Source organism: Myxine glutinosa, chromosome 11 (genome assembly GCF_964187855.1).
Source record: "Myxine glutinosa chromosome 11, kmMyxGlut1.1, whole genome shotgun sequence".
In the NCBI taxonomy this organism is placed as follows: Eukaryota; Metazoa; Chordata; class Myxini; order Myxiniformes; family Myxinidae; genus Myxine; species Myxine glutinosa.
The window spans coordinates 66,109,486-66,127,759 of record NC_136271.1 but is presented as its reverse complement, the minus strand read 5'-3'; the positions used below and the strand labels follow the sequence as shown (position 1 = coordinate 66,127,759).

The 18,274-nt window shown below is 43.3% G+C and overlaps 1 protein-coding gene across 1 annotated transcript in view; it reads left to right on the top strand.

The window, feature by feature from the left end:
- Positions 1-8,166, top strand: part of LOC137436733 (alpha- and gamma-adaptin-binding protein p34) — a 53,879-nt gene extending 45,713 nt beyond the window's left edge. Inside the window, exons 8-10 of the mRNA XM_068130777.2 lie at positions 2,871-2,987; positions 7,569-7,618; positions 7,815-8,166. Coding sequence (XP_067986878.1) covers positions 2,871-2,987; positions 7,569-7,618; positions 7,815-7,889 — 242 coding nt within the window. The 3' untranslated portion in view covers positions 7,890-8,166. The remainder of the gene's footprint in view (positions 1-2,870; positions 2,988-7,568; positions 7,619-7,814) is intronic.
- Positions 8,167-18,274: the final 10,108 nt, after the last annotated feature.

The window sequence follows — 18,274 nt, the reverse complement described above, 5'->3', positions numbered from 1 at the left end:
ACAAAATCTTCTGCATATGTATACTCTAATGTATTGTCTTTGTGCCAAGTTTGAACAAGATCGGTCGATGTATGTCCAAGAAATGTTTGAGGACGTGGTCAATATCGGGTTTTTTGCAACTAAAATGGCTGTCAGTTGGCCATCTTTGATCGCGTCACGAAACAAAATGATGTGAATATGTATACCATCATGTATTGTTTTGTACCAAGTATGAACAAAATCTGTCCATACATCTCTGAGATATGGTTGCGGATGCACGCATGGGCAGACAAACAGACAAACAGACAGACAAACGGACGGATGAGACCCAATCCATAAGCCCCCGTTTCGGACTCGGGGCTAATAATGGGGGCTAATAATATAGGGAATTGATTATGGATCACTTTGTGTGTAGATATACAATATTGTAACGAATTTGAGAAGTGTAACGGTTTTGAGAAGTGTAACAATTTTGAGAAAGTGTAACGAATGTGAAAAGTATGGTTTTGTTGTGTGTAACACCCTCGTAATGTAAATAATGGTCGCAGCCCGTCCTCCTAGTTAATTCCATGAAACTTACATGCAGGCCACGATATATCTTTTTAAATAGCTTATTTCCTTATTCTATGTAGGCTAAATATGTGTTTCCCACTAGATTGACTCTGCATTGTATCAAACGAAATAAGCGTAGGCCCCTTTCAATTTCCCCAATCATCTCCGCTCTCCAAAGTTCCTTTCAAAAGCGGTGCGAGTGGTGTTCAATCCCGCAAGCCGCCATTGCCCATGTGCTCATCTCGTAGAAGAGGGGGGTAGGAGCCGCCAACTCACAGGCGTGGCACGTCGTAATGATCAAAGGAGGAATCGGACAGCCCTAACAGCCAACCAGCACCGTGGTGAGCGACCCGGTAGGCGTGCCCTCGCAGCCGGCGGCTTGATTCCGACCCGAGTAATAAAAGCGACTGGAAGGGACTGCTTCGTGAGATGAGAGATGAGATGAGAGGAGAGATGAGCTGTGAGATGAGCTGTGAGCTGTGAGCTGTGAGATGAGAGCTGAGAGACGCTCCAAACCAAAAAGGAGAGGTACTTGGAGATGAAACAAGCTTTGGAGAGACGCGCTGAGAGGAGGGAGACGGCTCCACCAGAAGGAGAGGAGCAGGTGTGACCGAGCCAGCGCGTGATGTCCACAGCATCAGCAGCGTCGACGCGACCGAGGGTTTTCCCGCCAAAAACGCGAAGAATTGGGAGCTGCTACCTCCAGCCCTGCCGGTTGCAGGGACCTGACCCTGCCTCCCTCTCCAGCAACCCACCTCCGCCATTCCTGCCTGCAATTTCCCCTGTGTAAGTGTGAACGTCGTCTGTCTTAATCGTTGTCCTGGGGTTAAGTAAACTGCATAGATAAGCTAACGATTCACTGTGTGACTGCTTCTTCCATCCATTGCTTGTAAATAACTTTGATCGCTCCTTCTTTTTGCTTGTGTGTATAATAAATCCTGTTATTCCTCCGTACTCTGTCTTCTCTCTTCCTCTTTACATTCGGTCGCTTTAGAGGTTTCCCGATTGAATACCTGTGGCGCGATTGGTCAACGTTGGGGGAGTCGGGCTAATCGGGGATCCTGTAACGGTCGCGGTTGACCATCCGCTCGGCCCAAAGTAACATCTTGTCCGCGACCCGTAACAATATATACACAAAGAATTAAGTTAAGCACCCCTACACAACGAATTAAGGTAAGCACCCCCTAATATATATTCTTTGTGTATATGTATACATTGGCATATATTCTAAGGTATGTGAGATCAAATAATGATTGGTATGACATTAGCAATTATCCATTGATGAAATTGAGTGATCAAAGTGAAAAAAAGTGATTGGTTGAGTCAGTGATCCGATCACGTGGGTCCTACACACGTTATTGACGCAAAGATCGCTAGAGGTCTTCTCAGAACAATGACTGTACGTTAGAAAACATAAACGTCATCCACACTGTCCGTGATGGACCTATAGCTCCATACTTAAATTGAGGTGAAAATATGCCTAAAATTCCCAAAAAATTTCACCTTAAATTATTCAGAATAAAATATTGAAAACGGCATGATTGTTATGTTTTTATGTGACCATAATATCACTTCTCCAGAAAATATAGCAATATCATGGGTATATTACACTGTTTTGACGACAACAAACTTGTAATGTGCGAGGTTGTAAAAAAACGGGGGGGGGTGCTTAACTTAATTCTTTGTGTATACATACACAGGGTGACCACAAATTAACGTTCCTAATTCAAAGCGTAATGAAATGGGATGCGGTTTGCAGAATGTGAAACATTTCTTAAAGTTTTATTGTCAAGAATTGTCAAGATAAATCATCCGAATCCGAATGCACTTATTGGGACTGTGCTCGAACGACTCACAAACGTGTTCAACATCTTCACTGTTTTTGCTTGCTTGGCCTGCCCCCTTCCTCTGCAGGACCATCTCCATAAAGTTTTTTTCGACTCACAAATATTTTTTCTCGATTGTGGCTGCCTTTTATCGGTCGCCCTAAAGGTGTATCTGATTTGGTCTCTATGTGCCAGGAAACACAGTGTGCTTTTTCTTGTGGAGATGCCATTTGCAGTAAATGTGATCACATTTTGATCACATGCCACGGTAGACACTTGGAAACAAAGAAAAGCTAATAAAAAGCTAAAAAGGAATATTATTTCACATGTAGCAAGCCAAGTTGTTGTATCCCATTTCATAATTTTATTTATTTATTGTGGTTTGTATTTTTATTGGTTGGTTATGAATAGAACAAACAATTTTCTGAGGGACACTAAGAGTTGCCTTCTGGAAAGTTTGTTTGGAAAAGAAAGAGGATGTTCTTGTGTTTTTTTTTCCTCTTTCCCATGTAGCCCATGGAGATGGAGTTCTGGAGAGTGACATCCAAGAATTGGCAGCACTCACCACGACCCATGGGGACCCAGATTCTGGCTTTGAACGCCTTTTTGAGAAGCTAAAGCAGATGAAAGGTCTTTAATTTTCAGTCACCACATTTTATACAACAAAAACAAACAAACAATTGAAACACTTGTTGGCCATAATATGATTAACCATCCCAATAATCCATGACTTTAACATTTGTTGTGTGGATGTCTGCGTCTGCGTTTTTCAGACATTCACGACTGCTGCTATATTTCCCTGACGTTGTTTGTAATCCGTTCTATTGATTGTTTTTCCACATGCATGGAGAGCTGGGAGCTTCCTTAAAGCCATATAGTTGGTGCAGGCTGTGGACATGACTTGCATACATGTACAGTCACGTGAAAAAGTAAGTACACCCTATGTAAAGTTTTGACTTTTTCAACGTATTTCAACATACAGCTATTTGATCTTCATTTCAACAATATTGATAGATAAATGTGATATAATATAACAAATATCATGAAACATTTACATCTTGTAGTCCATTGTATAATTTAAATAAACATAAATGCAAATTTCACATAGGGAAAAAGTAAGTACACCCTTGGCTCTAATAGGGGGTATTGCCCCCTTTGGCAGAAACAACCTCAAGTAGGCGTTTCTTATAACTGTCTACCAGTCTCTGACATCGACTGGGAGAAATTTTTCCCACTCCTCCATGCAGAATTCTTTCAGATGTGTGATGTTTGAGGGGTTTCTTGCATGCACAGCTCGTTTCAAATCCCCCCACAACATCTCGATGGGATTTAGATCCGGGCTTTGACTTGGCCATTCCAGAACCCTCCATTTCTTTCTTTTCAGCCATTCTTTGGTGGATTTACTGGTATGTTTAGGGTCATTGTCATGTTGCAAGGTCCACCTTCGGTTGAGCTTCAACTTCTCCGACAGATGGCCTCACATTATCCTCAAGCACCCTCTGGTACAATGAAGAATTCATAGTGGATTATATGATGGGGAGCTGCCCAGGCCCTGATGCAGCAAAGCCGCCCCAAACCATATTTCCACCACCATGCTTTGCAGTTGGTATCAGGTTCTTGTGGTCAAATGCTGTCTTTGGTTTTCGTCAAACATGTCTTCTGGTACTGTGGCCAAATAGCTCTACCTTTGACTCATCTGTCAAGAGCACATTGTTCCAAAAGTGCTGGTCTTTGCCTAGGTGTTCATTGGCAAACTTTAGTCTTGCCCTGATGTTCTTTCTGGACAGCAAAGGTTTCCTCCTCGCACACCTCCCATGAAGATCAAATTTGTGCAGCCTCTTTCTAATGGTAGACTCGTGCACTCTGACATCAACAGTGGCATTAGCTACCTGTAGGTCCCGTGATGACATTCTGGGGTTCTTAGAGACTTATTTCAGCATCTTGCGGTCTGCTCTCGGGCTGAACTTGCTGGGGCGGCCTGGCCTGAACAAGTTGGCAGTTGTTTGGAATTTTCTCCACTTGTAGATGATCTTCCAGACAGTCGAATGATTGATTTCAAATTGTTTGAAGATCTTTGTAAATCCCTTCCCAGACCCGTAGGCATCTATAACCTTCTTTCTGAAGGCCTCAGAGAGCTCTTTTGATCTAGGCATGGTGACGCCGCACACTTCAACAACAAAGAGCAAACCAAACTAAATGTCTGAGGTAAAATAAGACAGGTTCCTCCAAGATCCTCTCTAATGATGTTCTAATCATTTGCACCTGAGCTGGTGCACCTGATTCTAATTTTAGGTATTTGAAGTAGTGATAAATGTAGGGGGTGTACTTACTTTTTCCACATGCGAAATTTGCATTTATGTTTATTTAAATTATACAATGGACTACAAGATGTAAATGTTTCATGATATTTGTTTTATTATATCACCTTTATCTATCAATATTGTTGAAATGAAGATCAAATAGCTGTATGTTGAAATATGTTGAAAAAGTCAAAACTTTATATGGGGTGCACTTACTTTTTCACATGACTGTACATGGTGACCCAAAAAGACCTGGACAACTTTGGTTGTTAATGTATTGTCCTGTGATTCCCCTCGGTGAAGACCGCAAAGTCACGGATAGCCAAAGCCAGCTTTAACTCCAAAGGCGTTCAGTTCAAATAGTAGATTTTATATCTACACGTGGGAGGAAGAAAGAAGAAGAAGCTGGAAGCTTTTACCTGAGTGATCCGCCGAGCAGTCTTCAAACCTGCAAAAATAACTCAAAGGAAAACCCGGGTTTAGAATGTACAGTGAAAATAATGCAAGGCTTTATTGCCACGGATGCCGATAACAAGAAAACGCTCCAGTTACTAAATAGTGTTCCTATATGGAGCGCTCCCACACCAGACGTATAACACGGACGAAGGGAAAATAAATGGAAAGGAATGGTGTATGTGTGATTTATTGCACTTGGCTCAACCAGCTCGGTGGTCTCGTCAGGAACAGTGTCGACCCCAAACTCGCCCGGTGCATTGGTGGGAACCGCCCTGCCGTTGGCGCGAAAACAGGACTCCGTTCCCTTGTGTGCTCGCGGCACGTCCGCGCCCCCTTCGGGCAGGTCGCGTGAGTGAGCGAACGATCCGCAGCTCCCCTCGTACCGACCACAAGTCACGTCCCGCACACCGTCGCTCGCCAATGTCTGGAACCAAGAGGAGAGAGTCGATGGCAGAGGAATGCGTGAGGGCCAAGCGAGACAGAAGGCAAGAGAGAGAAAATGTCGGTCCGAGAGTTCTTTTATTGACCGTCTCGTGACGTCATCTGTGCCTCTCCATCAATGCCCGCAGGCTACCACTACTGTCCTTCGCTCTCCACCAATGCCCGCAGGCCACCACTACTGTCCTTCACTCTCCACCAATGCCCGCAGGCCACCCTTTGACGTCATTGGCGTGCACTACCAATCAGTCCTCTGCTTCCTTCTAAGCCTTCCTTCCACCAATATGCAGGAAGCTTCTTGCCCCACCCCTGGCCAATCACAAGTCCTTCCTTACTCCGTTCTTCCCATTGGTCAACTCCCGCCCAATAGCGAGTCCAAGTTGGTGATGTAGCTGCCCGCGGTTCCATTGGCAGTGCTCCGAACTGGCTTCCGGTGAGTTTTATTGTGGGGGGAGGGGAGAGGGGGGGGGGGGAGGAATTTAATTAGTGTACTAATGGGCCTGACTAGTGTCTATGGTGCAGTGCCAAAAGAGCCAATGGATAGACAACAAGGTCTCATGCACAGGGGAATTAACATAGTCCCTACACTAGTTAACACGCCCCATTCCTCGTAACGGGGACGAATATACACTTAATCCGACATTCGGGCTAAACAGGTCCCTGACATGTCATAGAAGTGGTTCTTTCTACCCACGATCATCGGAGCACCTACCTATGCAGATCTACCTGAATCTATATATCACTACCCCAAAATTCATAATAGTATTTAGTACCACAAGTGATCTATTAGGCCTGGAAGATTCCGCTCGTACTGGTTTGTTTTGTTTTTATCTTGTATTCATTTAGTTGAGCGATTTCATTTGGTTTTTATTGCGTCACATTCACATAATTGTACGCATTTCATTTGCACGAATGTTCAACATAACATCTTCATGTTTTGAAATGTGATAATTTAGTAATTAATTTTTACTGGTGTTATTTTGTCATGCGCTATGGAGGTGGTAACATCGGCCTTGAATCTTGTTTACAAACGATCAACATGATTTGCATTCCAGAAAGGAGCCGGGACAAAACAATTTCTTTATGCCTTTCTGCCTTGAAATTAAAACGGCAAAATCGACAGTGAAGAATAAAATCTTTATAGTGGGGGGTGTTGCGAAGGATGTCACTGTAGTGTATTTGTGGTGTAGTTTTAATGTGTCTAGAGGCCTGTGGGTGGTTGTACATGTGGTGGCATGGGTGATTAGGGTTGGCATTTGCCGTTGCAAGGAACCGTGCACCTCTTATGTCTTATGTCTAAGTGGTCTTTGATTTTTAGCATTTTTACTTCTGTGTGTAGGTGCTCGATGGGTGTTGTTAATGTGCTACCTGTGATGATGTAAAGATCTTTGTTTTGTATGGCCTGCAGGGTGTTGAGATGTGTGTTTCATAGGCTGGAGGCCCAAGATGAGCTGGCATCGTTTATGACTGATTTAATGTACTGTTTGTATGTTATTGATGTTGTTTTTTTGTGGTGTCTGAAGTCGGTGCCTGTGAGTGCCCGAAGTGTGTTCAGCCTGGGTGTGCATGGTTTTTTTTCATGTTTGTGATGTGATCTAAGAATGACATGTATGTGTTAAAGGTGATGCTGAGTATTTTTGTTTGGTGTGTGTGTGTGTGTGTGTGTGTGTGTGTGTGTGTGTGTGTGTGTGTGTGTGTGTGTGTGTGTGTGTGTGTGTGTGTGTGTGTGTGTGTGTGTGTGTGTGTGTGTGTGTATGTGTATGTGTGGGATAGGGATGTTATTCAGTGTGATGTGTGGTGAAGTGCTGTTTTACAAAAGATGTTTTAAACACCTGTACAAGTTTGTTAGGAATTCCTCTGTTTCCAGTGATGCCTGCTCATGCTCCCTCCTTGGCATTTCCCTCCTACCAACCTCTTTATGCACTGTCAATGAATACAAAGTGCGAGCATATTTGAGGGTCATTGTGTGATTGAGCCGTAATAACGGGATAATAAATTGAATGCCGTCTCCTTGCAGACAGAGCCGCCTTCCTGCCCTGTGAAGATCGTAAAGCCCATGCTGAGAAGGTGAGGGTCTTTTTCATCTTTTGTCTTTGTGTTCACATCAAATCTACCTCACACCCAACCCCTTTCATTCTCTTTGCACCATCAGCACGATTGTAGCCTCATTGGATGAATCGTACTTTTCTTGATTCATTATATTCCTTCGCATCCCCTGCTCATCACATATAGCATATTTCAACTCTCGTTTGCTGCTTCCCAGGTGGCAAAAGCATTCTGGGTCGCCATTGGTGGTGAGGAAGACGAGATTGCTGGCCTTTCGTCTGAAGAGGATTGAATTTTGTCAAAGGAGACATTAATAAGGGTACAAAAGAGGGCAATACATTATATACTAAGAAATGGATATGGGTTTTGTGTCCATCAGGGATCATGATGGTATGGTGTACAGGTGGTGAAGTTTAAGGGAGATGTTGTTTTGCCTTTGTTTTCAAACAACCATGTTATTACCTCAGTTCCCATAAGAAGAAAATGTGGAGTAAATATTCTGTATTTTCCTCTGTTACGTTGTGCCACCACTTCACCTTTACTATAAAAAAAGGTTCCCTTCAACATGATTATGAGGGCTCCATTGATAAACAGCGTTCTTATCCAGCATTATTAAATTAGTTTGGGAATTATATTGCTTGAGTGGTGTCTCGACCTTGGGCAGATTATCAGGTCACGTGACTTTGTGGGTGCCGCCATGTTGGCCATCAAGCTGGTCTGGCCTTTGTCGATAAATCAGAGTGAAACCACCGAATGTGGATGGAGCTTATGTATTCACCCTTGTTTGTTTGTTTGTTTGGCTGTGAGCAGGATATCTCAAAGTTATTGTTGGATTCGGACTAAACTTGGTGGTGGTTGAGTCACACCACAAGGACGAATTTATTATTTGATTTTGTGACGATCCTGATCCAGATACTAGGATTTTAAAAGTGATTTTTCACCATTGAAAGATGGGGCCAAACACGATATATAGCACGATATATCAAAAAGTTATTGACGGACTTGGACGAAACTTGGTAGATTAGTTGGGTAGATGACAAGAACAGGTCAATTAGATTTTGGTTCAGGTCCGAATTCAGATTCTTATTCTCGGTAGATACAAAATCGTAAACTGTTCAGCGTGGCGAAGGTATGTGCTCTACCGCGTGCTGTTCTTGTGTCGGTTGTTATGTCCTGCATGGCAATATGATGCTCTCAAATGGATATGAAAACCTTGGTCTGTCATTCTATCGGTTTCCTACCATTACGGAAAGGAGAGGCAAGTACATGACATTGGCGAAGAGAGAAAACTGAAGCCCGAGTTTGCATGAATTTGTATATGTGCAGTCAGGACTTCACTTCAGTGCAGGCTTAAGCTTGCAGATAATACATATTATTGTGTATATTTGGAGGTAAATTAATTAACCAGAGACATTAAATACATGTATACAACAACAACAACAACATGCATTTTAAAAGGCCATTTTCCCTGCTAGAGCGGGGGTTAGCCTTGCGGTCCCCATGACAATCTTCTCCATTTTGCCCTATTTTCTGCATCTCTCCTTGTTAACCCCCTTGCCCGCATTTCTTCTTCCACCATCTTTAGCCAAGTCTTTCTCGGTCTTCCCCGTCTTCTACTTCCTTCGACATTCATTTCCATCACTCTTCTCAACCAGTCACTTTCATCCTTCCTCAACACATGACCAAACCATCTCAACCTCTTCCTCTTCACAGCATCAATCACAGGCTCTATTCTCATCATCTTTCGCAATTCATCATTTGTCTTCCTCTCTCTCTCAACGATACTCCGCACATCCGTCGAACCATTCGCATTTCCACCCTTTCCAACCTTCGTTGCTGCTCTACGTTCATTACCCATGTCTCGCTCCCATAAATCATAACACTTCTCACACATGCAGCATACACCTTTCCCTTCAGCTTCAACGACACTCCCCTCATCATCAGCACGCCACTCAATTCCCGAAACTTCTTCCATGCACATCTCACTCGAGCAACCGTTGCCGAGTCTGATCCACCTTCTCCATTCAGCATGTCTCCGAGGTAGCAAAATGTTTTCACACCTTCCAGCTTCACTCCATCTCCAAGATCCAACTCAACATTTCCTCTATCTGCAGCTCCCTCTGCACACACCTTACATTTGAATGTAGCTGCCACACTGGTTAATGACCCTCTCAGACCACTACATTTTTGATGAACCCACTCAGCGCACATTGTACACTGAATGGAGTTCACTCCGACACCCTTCCGACACACAGCACAGGGCCACTTCCCAGTTCTTTCCACCTCACCACATGCTTTACCACTTGCCATCACCTTCGTCTTTCCGATATTCACCTTCAGACCTTTTGTCTCCATACATTCCTTCCACGTGTTCATCTTTTCCTTCAGTCCATCCATACTTTCCGCAATCAACACCAGATCATCTGCATACAACTCCCACGGTAAACCCTCCTTTACGTTCTGAGCCAGCACCTCCATCACATCTACAAATAGTAGTGGACTTAGTACCGACCCCTGATGCACTCCCACCTTCACCTCAAACTCACCACTGTTCCCGTCCTTCGTCCTTACAGCTGTGCGTGCTCTTTTGTACATTGCCATCACTACTCTGATCAACCATTCCCTCCACTCCTAACTTCCTCAATGCCCATGTCAATACTTTGCGTGGAACCTGATCGAATGCTTTCTCCAGATCAACAAACCCAAGAAACAACTTCTTCCTCTTCTCCATGTACTTCTCCTGCAACTGCCTCACAATGAAAAGCGCGTCAGTCGTTCCTCTTCCTGGCATGAATCCAAACTGCATTTCGTCGATCTTCACTTTCTTCCTTATCCTCCTCTCCAACACCCTTTCCAATACCTTCATTCCATGCTCCAATAACTTTATCGCTCGGTACGAGCCACACTCCAGAGGGTCACCTTTCCCCTTGTATAGAGGGACGAGGGTACTCAGTTCCCAATCCACTGGAATGCGGCTTTCTTTCACCACCAGATTACAGATCTCTGTCATTCTCTTCACACCCCAACTTCCTGCTGCCTTCAACATATGTCCCACAACTCCCGTCGGCCCTCCCGCTTTTCTACCCTTCATTGCTTTTATCGCTTCCTCAACTTCCTTCTCAGTTATCTTCTCTGCCGGTCCTAAAACTGGGTTACTCTCAATGTTGCCATCCCATTCATTCTCTGTATTCAACAGCATTTCCATATATCTTTTCCATCTTCCTTTAATTCCATCTGGGTCGACAACGATTTGTCCCACTTCATCCTTCAAGCAACTCACCCCCATCACATCACACCTCTCTTTCGCTATCTGCTTTGCAATCCTGAATACTGCTTTCTGACCCTCTTCCGAATCCAAGCGTTCTCCGAACATTTTACTACATGCCTCCTGCGCCTTTGCTACCTCTTTCTTTGCAGCCTTCCTGGCTGCCTTATAACTTTCATGCTCTGCTGTTTCTGCTCCCGTACCCTTCGCCTTCTGCCACTCCTTGAACTTCTTCCTCTTCTCGTCAATCCTCTTTCCAACTTCATCATCCCACCACCATGTTTCCAAGTGCCTCGGTGGTCCTTTTGTCCATCCACATACCTCACCAACGGCTCCCAACAGACTAGCTTTCATTGACATCCAACCACTTTCAAGCTCAACCACATCATCCTCGACCCTACTCAGCCTCTCTTTTAATGCCTCCCTTACTGTCACCTCTTTCAACCTCCACACCTTCATTCTCGGTTGGTACTTCACCCGCCGAGCTCTCCTCGCACCTTTCACCCTTACGTCGCAGACAACCAAGTGGTGCTGTGAAACCGCCTCCTCCCCCGGGATCACCTTTGTGTCCTGAAGGTGCCCCCTATCTCGCCTACGCACCATCAGGTAGTCAACGGTTGTCGTCGACCCACCTGACGTGTATGTAACAAGCTTATTATCCTCTTTCTGGAACTGAGTATTACAAATCAACAAATCAGCTCCATCAGCAAACTCCAAAATCCTTTCACCTTCTCCATTTCTCACACCATATCCGTAACCCCCATGAACTCCATCAAAACCATCCATACTCCTTCCCACATGTCCATTTAGGTCTCCTCCTACCACAACAACTTCCTCATCTTTCACGTTTTCCATCAGCTTCTTTATCGCACACCAGAACTTGTCCTTCTCTTCATCGCTTCGACCAACCTGCGGAGCATATCCCGAGATGACGTTCACCAAGAGCTTTCCAATCATCATTTTCACCATCATCAACCTATGACTCACTCTAGTCACACTCACCACACTGTCTACAAACTCCTCAGAAAACAGGACACCAACACCATTCACGCCCTCCGGGCACCCTTGCCACACAAACTTGTATTTCTGTCCCTGCCTAACCTTCACCATTCTCACACCACTTCCCTTCCATCTCGTCTCTTGCACACAACATATGTCCACTCTTCTTCTGACCAATACTTCCACCACTTCTCCTGATCTCCCTGTCATTGTCCCTACATTCCATGTCCCAAACCTCAGGAACCGATCTCCACTTCGGGCTGTACCCTGCCCACATGTAGTTGTAATTGTCATGGTTCTCTTTTTGAGGCAATATTTTTTTTACCCACAATTAAATACATGTATATTTAATATTTATTCATTTACCTTCTGTAGGTGGTGAATTTATTCAGTAAAACTGCATATTGACACCTTGAAATTTGATTATTTACTGAAACCCATGACCACCAGAAGAAGCTGCTGGTTTGTAATCTAGATCATAAATCTCTGACATTTAGTATGAAAATAGTGGGTCTAAATTGTCCATTACCACAAAAAACTAATAGCATGAGGCCTAACATCACTTGGGGCAGTGGGCTGTGTGAGTGGGTTACCAGGTGGTACCGGACTCCACGACCAGCTTTTCTTTGGCCTGAGTAGCTTTCCACAGTGCCTTGGGCAGACTAGATTATTACAAAGTGGTCAAATCCACCCCAGTGGCCCTCCCCCTTATCATTGACATTATTTCGCATGGTTTTAAATCATTTTATGCCTTCGATGCCACTAATATTTGGAATTCCTGTCACTTGCGGTTCCTTCTGTGCCCTTTCATTGATTGTACATGCATGGTGTGTTTCATTGAGGAGACTCGTCATTTTCCCTTCCCCATGTGCAGTTGGCCAAAAACCAAGATAAAGCTATAAGGATATGGGCCTTCTCTGGGGGCCCAAGTGGGTTCCTGGTGTCTTGTGTTTACATGATCTCATCTTATTTTGATATGGAATCTGCACCTTTGAGACAGTGATATTAACAGGTAGTATTGTAAGTCGATACTCACATGGTTGGTTGAATAAGTAGTGATATACAGTACTGTGCAAAACTTAGGGTTACTCCAATGATATTCATACTTTAGGGTAAATTCGTCGAATTAATCAGTGATAACAGTCATGTGTGTTTGTTATTGTAAATTAAAAAACCTCTATAAATGTGCTTGATACAAACTGCTTAGTAAACTAGAACGGCACTCATTTCGTGAGCATAGTTTCGCCTCACACGTTCATACTGACCAAAAATACTTCGCACGTTTATTCTGACCAAAAAAAAATAAATTCTGATGCGAAACTTTCAAAAAGTCATCTAACACCACACCATGCATATAGTTTGAAAATGATGATGTCCTATTGCACGTGTTTTGGCATCCATATTGGATAGAAAAACGAACATTACCCAATCAACACGAAACTTCACAAACGTAATCCCCTACCCATACATATGCACAGTGTACATATTTGATGTCGTGTCATGTGGTTTGGCAGCTATATTCGCTTGAAAGTCGATATAAAAAAAACCCTTCTCCAAAACCACTTCACCGATTGATATGAAACCTGTCATGTCCAGTAAAAATGTGATACTTGAGACCAGCTGAAGGGATTTAAATCAATCTTGTTTATTTTCAGTACAGTCAACGAGGGCATCTACCCATGCCGAGGCATATTGGAGATGCAGTCGCATTGCTCAAGTTTCATTATATATATATATTTTTTGAATTGATGTTTTCTGTAAAAATAGTGATGATTCCTAATGATCCTCAACTCGACTCTTTACTGCTCATTCCAATTAAAAACGAAGATTGATGATTCAAAAAAAACCCCACTCCCCCCGAGCTATGGTGCCTTTTCAGCATCAGTCCATATGTGAAAGTTCCCACACCCCAAAAACCCCCAAAAACGAAAACGAAAAAAATTACTCAAAATCGTACTTTATTCCATCGATTTGTCGAGAAAAAGTACTCCAAATCATGCTCGATTTCGAGAGAAAAAGTACTCGGAATTATACACGATTTCATCGATATCTAGAAAGTACTCAGAATCGTACTTGATTCCTAGAGAAGAGTACTCGGAATTGTACTCGATTCCTAGAGAAAAGGTACTCTGAATTGTACTCTATTCCATCAATTTCTGGAGGAAAAAGTACTCGTAATGATACTCTATTTCTAGCGAGAAAGTACTTGGAATTGTACTCGATTACCAGAGAAAAAGTACTCTGAATCGCACTCGATTCCATTGATTTCTGGAGAAAAAGTGCTCCGAATCGTACTCGATTCCATAGATTTCGAGAGAGAAAGTACTCAGAATCATACTTGATTCCATCAATTTCTATAGAAAAAGTCCTCGGAATCGTCCTTGATTCCTCGAGAAAAAGTACTCGGAATCGTACCCAATTCCATCGATTTCTAGAGAAAAAGTACTTGGAATCGTACCCAATTCCATCGATTTCTCGAGAAAAAGTACTCGGAATTGTACTCGATTCCATCGATTTCTAGAGAAAAAGTACTCGGAATTGTACTCGATTCCATCGATTTCTATAGAAAAAGTACTCGGAATCATCCTCGATTCCTCGAGAAAAAGTACTTGGAATCGCACAGGATTCCATTGATTTTTGGAGAAAAAGTACTCGGCATTGTACTCTATTCCATCGATTTCTAGAGTAAAAGTATTCGGAATCGTACCCAATTCCATCGATTTCCAGAAAGAAAGTACTCAGAATTGTACCGGATTCCATCGATTTATAGAGAAAAAGTACTCGGAATCGTACTCAATTCCATCGATTTCTCGAGAAAAAGTACTCGGAATCGTAATCAATTCCATCGATTTCTCGAAAAGTTCTCGGAATTGTACTCAATTCCATCGATTTCTATAGAAAAAGTACTCGGAATCGTCCTCGATTCCTCAAGAAAAAGTACTTGGAATCTCACTGGATTCCATCGATTTTTGGAGAAAAAGTACTCGGCATTGTACTCTATTCCATCGATTTCTAGAGTAAAAGTACTCGGAATCGTACCCAATTCCATCGATTTCCAGAAAGAAAGTACTCGGAATTGTACCCAATTCCATCGATTTATAGAGAAAAAGTACTCGGAATCGTACTCAATTCCATCGATTTCTCGAGAAAAAGTACTCGGAATCGTACTCGATTCCATCGATTTCTATAGAAAAAGTACTCGGAATCGTCCTCGATTCCTCGAGAAAAAGTACGTGGAATCACACTGGATTCCATCGATTTTTGGAGAAAAAGTACTCGGCCTTGTACTCTATTCCATCGATTTCTAGAGTAAAAGTACTCGGATTCGTACCCAATTCCATCGATTTCCAGAGAGAAAGTACTCAGAATTTTACCCGATTCCATCGATTTATAGAGAAAAAGTACTCGGAATCGTACTAAATTCCATCGATTTCTCGAGAAAAAGTACTCTGAATCGTACTCAATTCCATCGATTTTTGGAGAAAAAGTACTCTGCATTGTACTCGATTCCATCGATTTCTCGAGAAAAAGTACTCGGAATTGTACTCAATTCCATCGATTTCTCGAGAAAAAGTACTCGGAATTGTACTCAATTCCATCGATTTTTCGAGAAAAAGTACTCGGAATTGTACTCGATTCCATCGATTTCTATAGAAAAAGTACTCGGAATCGTCCTCGATTCCTCGAGAAAAAGTACGTGGAATCGCGCTGGATTCCATCGATTTTTGGAGAAAAAGTACTCGGCATTGTACTCTATTCCATCGATTTCTAGAGTAAAAGTACTCAGAATCAATCGTACCCAATTCCATCGATTTCCAGAGAGAAAGTACTCAGAATTTTACCCGATTCCATCGATTTATAGAGAAAAAGTACTCGGAATCGTACTCAATTCCATCGATTTCTCGAGAAAAAGTACTCCGAATCGTACTCGATTCCATTGATTTCCAGAGAAAAAATATTCGGAATCGTACCCAATTCTAGAGAAAAAGTACTCAGAATCGTACCCAATTCCATCGATATCTAGAGAAAAATTACTCGGAATTGTACTTGATTCCATCGATTTCTAGAGAAAAAGTACTCTGAATCGTACTCTAATCCTCGAAAAAAGTATTAGGAATCGAATCGATTCCAAAATTCCCCGAATTGCCCATCACTAGTCACTACTGTTCAGGTATACGAGATACACTTTGCCAATTAGGCCATAAGCCCCCTCGAGCCTCGGCTCTGCAAATCAGTTTTAAAATTTATTTTAAAACGGGTCAAATAATATAAAGTCCTCAATACTTCTTTGCTCCAGCCGGTGTTTCGGTCAGTGGCGTATATAGAGCCTCGCCGCTCTGACAATGCTGTTAAAAGAAGAAGAAAGAGAACTCGAACAACAACAACAATCTCGGCGAAAAAGAAATTAGTGTGGTCGGTTTTTCTTCGGTATTTTTTTTCCGCAGTGCTATGAAAGGTCCGTTTTTCATGTGTTTAACTGTTCTTTTTTCCTGATTGAAATTTTCAGACATATTTCAGATTATTAATACGAGCAACGGTACACGCCCTATGGGCGGGGCTTCATTTGGGAGGCCCAAATGAAAAGGCAAAATATCACAAATTGAAGGCTTTTTAATTTTAAACAATTCATATAAACATCCGTTGAATCATAGCACACGCAAATCATCAAAATCTAAACAGTACATGGCGCCCATTTTGAAAAAAGATTGAATTCTGCAAAACGGAAGCGGCCGCTACACGTCTTTCTCAGTCGCACGTTTATGTGTGAATAGTGCGCGCCGAATCTGTAACACGGAAGCGGCCGCTACACCTGTTTCTCAGTCGCTTTGCACACGCTGCCATGTTACTTCGGAGCCGCACGTTTATATAGGAAGAGTTCGTCAGGAGTCGATCTACTCTCTCCTGGGACGTAGAATAAACAGTATTTGTAGAATTTCAATAAAAGCCACATCACTGTTCATATCGGTAAATATGATTCCATCGTGTTTGGAAAAATTGGAAAACTTGGAAAAACAATATAACCTATTTTACTCCCAGGGGTCCCAGGAATACCCACCCAAAATATCGTTGCGATGGGTTGAGCCGTTTTTGCGGTACCTTCGAACGGACGCACGGACATTTGGTGAATTATAGTAAGATTTGGAAACATATTTTTTGCACAACTGGACTTTCAAAGATGCTTTGCAAAAATTTCAAGCTGATGTGGGTGGTCCCTCTTTGTGGATGACCATTGCCCCCTTGTGGTGCGGTACCCAAGCGGAGGCTCTGTATTTCAGCCTGGTGGAGGTATGTATGGTATGCTCTCCGAGTGCCCTTCTACCCGTCAAACGGAATCATTTTCATGCCACAAGCCCGGCAATGTCCCACCTATGTAAGCTTGATCCCCAGCCATTTTGTGAACCCTCATATACAATTTCAAAAGTTGGGACCAATGCTTTTGCTCTGGATTGAATCAGACAGGATCTGTATTGTTGCATGGCAGCTTGCTAACCCGGCCGGTCCGTGCCAACCGCTTTGCAAGCAGCTCGCCGAGCTACTCAGCAAATGGAACGAGCAATTTAGAGAAGTGCTTCGTTATGTTAGCGAAACTGGCCGTCGTAGTCGGATTCAAAACTGTCCTGCAACCAATGAAATGTTCAGAGACCTAACCGTGGGGTGTGTTGCATGTAGACGCTCGCCAAGTGTTACGTGTTCCTCGACGATCTCCTGGTCTCGGTACACCTCCGAACCCCGAGAGGAGCCACGGCAGAAAAATATGTTACTCTGTGTTAGAAATCAATAGTGAAACCACACCAATGATTATAAATGAACAAATAATATATTGAAAATCACACAGGAAAAACGGTACAACAAATGGCAATTAAGAGTGCACTCTATATACCATCAATAAAGTCAGATAACTCACTGCGCTCCCAGCGAGTGAAAAGGACACGCCTCAATGTCTCGATAACCTTTTCCAAGGCGAATGTGATTCGCTCCAGCGGTCGCTAGAACGATATCCAGTCGAAGCCCGAATCTCGCTCTCCAGTCGATATTCGAATCGCGTACAGTTGACAATGGTGATCGCCCCGCCGAAACTGTACAACGGCGCCCTTCAGAGGGGCACCTTCACCGCTCACTCAGCGAACCGCAACGTAATTGGAGACGAAGCGGTCGCACACACACATCCCCGACAAACGGTAGGATGTTGGGGTGAAGATGACGCGAGGCAAAACCTTTGTAGGTGTCCGAAGCGCGGGGTTCAAAATGGCCGACGGCTCTTACTTGAGCCGATGCGACTAGGCGAGGATTCGTCGAAATCTCAGCGCCCAAATCTGACTACGCATATTTTCCACTCCAGAGATAATACCTATCGCCGGATGTCCCTTCAAGGAACTCAAAATTCCCTCGCGACTTTCGGTAGACCAGGCTCG